The sequence below is a fragment of the Zea mays genome, chromosome 4, assembly GCF_902167145.1.
Source record: "Zea mays cultivar B73 chromosome 4, Zm-B73-REFERENCE-NAM-5.0, whole genome shotgun sequence".
Lineage (NCBI taxonomy): Eukaryota > Viridiplantae > Streptophyta > Magnoliopsida > Poales > Poaceae > Zea > Zea mays.
Genome location: NC_050099.1, coordinates 65,561,378 through 65,567,377, shown reverse-complemented (window position 1 = coordinate 65,567,377; position 6,000 = coordinate 65,561,378). Strand labels below are relative to the sequence as shown.

At 58.1% G+C, this 6,000-nt stretch overlaps 1 protein-coding gene across 1 annotated transcript; it reads right to left on the bottom strand.

The window, feature by feature from the left end:
• Positions 1 to 572: 572 nt before the first annotated feature.
• Positions 573 to 3,377, bottom strand: LOC100501616 (putative subtilase family protein). The gene has a single exon (NM_001323054.1). It carries the CDS (start codon positions 3,264 to 3,266, stop codon positions 858 to 860), a length of 2,409 nt encoding a protein of 802 aa, NP_001309983.1. The 5' UTR covers positions 3,267 to 3,377; the 3' UTR covers positions 573 to 857.
• Positions 3,378 to 6,000: the final 2,623 nt, after the last annotated feature.

Below are 6,000 nucleotides of genomic sequence, written 5' to 3'. Positions count from 1 at the left end.
ATATAATTTAAAATATGTTGCTGGATTTTTTTTATGTTTTTATTATATATATGTAATAAAAATATTTAATTTATGTTATAAAAAAGACTAGTGTGGCAGCTCTCGAGGCACAGCCCTAGATATGGCAGTGCTCCTTGCGATGTAAGAAAACACTGGCCACAGTCATCTGCTGGGAAAGCTGGCAATGCTGGAGTAAACCACAAGGCGGGTATTCGCCGCCTGCCTGCTGCTCTGCACCAGCCCTCGCTAGTACCATCTCGTCAGGGGCCATTAATTTCCCTACGTCGGCGCCTTTTGACAAAGCGCTCTCAACACTCTCTGCACTCGCCACCTGCTTCCCTCCACCCGCTCGCGAAAATTTCCTATGTGATGTAATCAAAGGCGAGTGAATGAGTGAGAGCTGAATTGAAGGCGGGATCCTACTCCAAAGTACGCACCCGTCCGCCCCACTCACAACCATATGATCATATCTCACATGACGCGGCCATGTGAGCTCAGCCGAGGACCATTCAGGTCAGCCACTGCTGGCACACCAGACCGACCGTACTCCGTAGGTGCAGACGACGAAGCACTTGAAAACCATTCCGTGCAAAACCGCACGCCGGAGGCCGGCAATACAGAAGCAAATGGTAGCAGCAAGGCGAGGAGAAAGAAAGAAATGGGGAAGAACGGAGCTCCAGGGCTCCATGATTTCCAGTGTAGCTTACGTTACGTAGTAGCTAACGATACAGCTCTTCCACGACGTATTCTACAGCTAACAGCAACCTTAATAGTACAGAAAAGCTAGAACACTGAGACTGTGTCCTCTCCTCTCCACCTCCCATCGTGGCGGTCGGGGCAGCTGGTCAGTACAGCACTCACTGCAGAGGCGCCTGCACCGTCACCACGATCGGGCTACGGACGACGTGCCGCCCGTCGCTCCACGTCAGCGCGCCGCTCCGCACCAGCGAGCTCCCGGGCTCCATCCTCCCTCCGAGCGCCGCCTCCACCCGCACCGCGAAGCTCAGCCGCTGCCCGTCGCGCCGGAACGCCAGCCGCCGCGGCTGCACCGTCACGTTGCACCCCTCGGGGGCCGTGACCGACGCGCGGTACACCGCGCTCCCGCCGCCCACGTTGGTCACCGTCCGGATGAAGTGCGTCCTACTCGCCGCCGCCGCCGCCGCCGCCCCGGCGGCCACGAACGTGGCGGACAGGGACGGGTAGTTGAGGTTGCCCGCGTGGCCGGCGCGCCGGGCCCCGCGGCAGTCCGCCGGGCGCCGCGTGACGGCGCGGATGTTCCGCTCCGTGTAGTTGAGGTTGCAGAGGAAGCTCACGTAGTCGCTTGGGCCGATGTCGTACACCAGCCCCGGGTCCATGGCGCGCATCGGGTCCACGTGCCCGGCGCCCAGGTCGAACGCGCCGGCCGCCGCGCCCGTCGACTCGTCCGCGACCGTGCCGTTGCTGTTGTCCCTCACGTACGCGGTCGTCATCAGCGCCGACTTGATCGCCGCGGGGCTCCAGCTCGGGTGCGCCGCCTTCAGCAGCGCCGCGAGGCCCGACACGTGCGGGCAGGCCATGGACGTGCCCGACAGGATGTTGAACTCCGTGCTGCGGCCGTCCGAGGGGATGCCGGCCGGCCCGACGCCGCTGGGCCACGCCGCCAGGATGTTGAGGCCTGGAGCTATCAGGTCCGGTTTCAGGATCTCCGGGGATTGCGGGTTCGGGCCGCGCGCCGAGAACGCGGCCACCACCGGCGCCGGGTGCACGCCGAGGTGGGTGCCCTCGAACAGGATGGTGCCGGTGGCCGGCCTCTGCTTGGTGGCCGACGCGATGTACTTGCGGAGCCTGTCGCCCGCGGCCGCGCCGACGGCGGTCGCCGGCAGGACGTGGCAGTCGGCGACAAGGCCCTCGCCGTCGAACGCCCCGTTAGCTAACACCATCCCGACGCCCCCCGCGCGGCGGACCACGTCGCCCTTGGCGGCGCGCGAGTTCACGCCGCGGTCGCACACCACGATCTTGCCGCGCACCGCGGCTGGGTCCAGCGAGCCGTCCAGGCACATCGACGCCGAGTAGCCGTCGGACGCGGACGAGGCACCCCCGCCGCTCGCCCCAGCGTACACCAGTTCGTACAGCTTGCCGGACTCGAGCGCGGGTCCCCCGTACACGCTCACGCCGTCGAGCACCTGCCCGTCGCCGAGCCGCACGTTAGCCGGGAACGCGCGGTCCATGGAGCCAGCCCCGACGGTGGCCATCCAGGGCGCCACATTGGTCACCGTGAGCCCGCCGGGACCACCGTTGCCGGCCGAAGCAGAGACGACGATACCGGCTTCGGTGGCGCCGAACGCCCCAATGGCAATGGCGTCCAGGTAGTACGGCACGACAACGCCACCGACGCTGAGAGAGACCACATCGACGCCGTCGGCGACGGCGGCGTCGAAGGCGGCGAGGATGTCGGAGTCGAAGCAGCCGCCCACCCAGCACACCTTGTACGCTGCCAGGCGCGCTTTCGGCGCCATGCCGGCGGCCACGCCGCGCGCGTACCCGAGCGTGGACGCCGGGAACACGTACCTCCCCGCGGCGATGGACGCGGTGTGGGTCCCGTGCCCGTCGGTGTCGAGCGCGGACCTGACCTCCGCCGTCTCATTCATGCGTCCCGAGGTGGCCTCGTACCCCTTGGAGAAGAACCGCGCGCCGACGAGCTTGCGGTTGCAGGAGCTGGGCGGGAACCCGGGACCCGACGCGCACAGCCCGCGCCACCTGCCCGGGACCGGGCCCAGCCCGCGGTCGTGGAAGCTGCGGTGCGCGGGGGAGATGCCGGTGTCCACGATGGCTATGACCAGGTCGGCCCCGAAGTCGGATTCCGCGAGCAATGCCGAGGGCGGGGAGGACAGCAGGCCCAGGAACCTCGGCGAGCGCGTGGTGGCGAGCTGCCGCACGCGCTCCGGCACCACGGCCGCCACCCCGGGGGCGGACGCCAGCGCCTCGGCGGCCGCGGGGGACATCCGCGCGGAGAACCCCTGGAAGGCCGCCGAGTAGGTGTGGATCAGCGGCCCCCCTTCCGGCCACTCCGAGCCGTCGCCGGCGGCCGCCAGCACCGCCGCCTCGTACCAGTGTGCGTGCGTCGGGTACACCGACGGCTTCGCGTCGGCGTCCACCCGCACGATGTACGTCCGCTCCACGACATCTCCGTCGCCGCCACCACCCGCGGAGACGCCCGCCACAGCCGCAAGAACCAGTAGCGGCAGCAGGACGGGATAGTAGTGCGGCGGCATCAGCTGCAGCGGCATTGCGCGGTGCCGGATCGGGAAAATTGGTTGGGGGCAGCGGGGCGAAGGGGGGGAAAGAGGAAAGCGAGGCGCCTCGCTGCCACCTCGGGTAAACAAGAGGGGGAGGCAGGTGGCCAGGCCAGATGCGGTGCGCTGCAGCGCTGGTGGTGCGCAGTGCAGAGTGCGGTACGGGGAGGCAGAGACGGGACGTGGGGAGTAGCGACGCGGCGCGGCCGTGGATGTGGCCGGACTGGACCGGACTGGGAGACGCTGAGGCTGAGCGAGGAGAGGGGCGAGTGGATGGGCCGGCGCGGGCGTGGGCCACCGCGTGTTTGGACGCCGGATCAGCGCCTTGTTTGTTTGCACGCGCTCGCTTGTGGGCGGCTGCTACATGCTGGTCACGGGTGCAAGGGAAGGACGGCTTGAAATAGAACGCCAAGGAAGATTGGGAACCTGTAAAAACTCTGCTATATTCACCGTTTAGGATACGTAGTAGTGGATGCTAGTACTAGTCTGCACTGAACAAAATGCAAAATTGCATGATTTTGAAGTTTCTTGAAGGGCTACTACTATTTGTGTATGCGATGGGACATTGCTGCAGTCCACGCATTATTCTAGACCGAAAGTGTTAGGGGGTGTTTGGTTGCTTCTGCTAAAGTTTAGTCCGGGTCACATCAAGCGTTTGACTTTTAAATAGGAGTATGAAATATAGACCCAACCAACTGGACTAGATTCGTCTCGTCTTTTAATCTTCGGCTGACAAATTAGTTTTATAATCCGACTACATTTAATACCCGGAACGGAGGTTCAAACATTCGATGGGACATGAGCTAAATTTTAGCGGGGTGTAACCAAACACCCCCTTAGTAATTCATAAAGCTCTGAATAACACAGATTGGTCAGCCTTGGTGATGATGTCTAGACTCCATACATTTTGTACGTTTGTTGATCTTCAAGATCACCTGCTGGATGGAATAACATCTTATCCTCCTTGACGTTTCATGAACGCGGTTAAAAATTGCCACCTGTTTCACGATCCTCAAGGCTATCTGCCATTAGGGCTTTACAAGAAAAATTAATTTATTTTCTCTTGGAAAATATGAATCCCTTAAAAAAGTGGAGTTCCTAAACTAGTTATAAAATTGCCACATGTTTCATGAACGCGGTTCTTGTGGTCATCTCTACTTCTCTACTACTTATTAAGGCAGTAAGGGGTAGGCTGCCATTCCCATTCCCGCACTGTCTTTCTCATTCTCTCCTCCTCGCAAAATCCCTCCCTGCAAATCACATTCTCATTCCCACGTGCATCTCACGCCTAGCTAAAATTAAATTAAAAAACACACGCAAATGTGCTCGTAGTTACCACTAAAATATATATATCTCTCTCAAAGCCCACCTGCTACCTTTGCACAATGTGTAGTAGTAGATAATTATCAACGAGATTCCTGAATTATATTTTTGGAGGGGGAGTAGTATTTAAAAAAGAGCATTGCATGCAATTTCTTTTGTTTGAATAATGTTTTCAACTTAAATTCTTTTTTATATGTGTGACATTTATTCTCCGTAATATTTTTCCATGGCTCTGACTTGTGAGTCATTTTCATAAACCAACGCCAAAGATGAATCCATCTTTCTTACTTGGAAACCTCGAACAAACACCACTGGCAGGAGGCGCTCGCGTTGGTGTCGCTCATCGACGACGAAAAGAAGCTTGGCGACTGCCAGTTCGACCTCTAAAAACAGTACTACGTGACCGCATACGTCGCTGTGTTCGGCAAGCTCCAGCGCAGCCGCCGCTTGGACGCGGTCCAGAGCGGCTGCACCGCACTGTCCATCTTCAAATAGGGGGACCGCATGGTCGTCGCCAACGCCGGCGACTCTCGGGTTGTTCTGGGTACCGCATCCGACAATGGCGCCGTCACACCGTCCAACTCATCATCCACCTGAAGCTCAACCTCCCACGTAAGTCACTACTGACCGGCCACGAATTCTTGTGCGCTGGGACGACGGTCGTTGTTGACGTTGTGTGAGTGTCCTCGAACAAGATTTATGTAGAGTAGCATATCCGGTGGTGCAACGGCTAGGTGTACTACCTCGCTGATGAGCCCGGGGTGCACTTCATTTGGCAGACCAGCCAAGAGTCATCGGTACTCGCCATGTCGTGCGCGTTCGACGACTACTATATCAAGGACTATGGCGTCATCTTGGCACCAGAGGTGACGCAGAGGAGGACCGACAACAATGACCACTCGTCATCGTTGGGGTAGCTTTTGTGCCGGTCTGCCTTTAATTCTCTTCGCAAACACATACACTTGCTTTTTTGTTTAAGCAAGCGTGTATGGTGGTGCGTACCTGATGACTGACAATGTACGAGGGAACTTTTACCGACAGGTGTGACACGTGCTCTTCAATGATGAGACCATGCAAATCGTGGCATATATCGAAGTCTGCATGATACTGATGGTTGCAATGGAGTAGTGAAACAGCTAAATTAAAATAACAAAATTTATGTATGATTAGGATTACAAATGGATTATGAAATATTTTTTATAATAATATAAGACATATTTTGTATATAAGTTATTATGTTATTATATGTTCCCGTTGCAACGCACGAGTACTCACCTAGTGATTGTAAGTGTGTCCCAGTCCCCTAGAGCCATTGTATGGGTCATGCCAACTTGGCCGAGACGCCACAAAAGAACACAGGTGAGAAGTGTCTGAGAACATATCTGAATGACCGAATGTATCCATG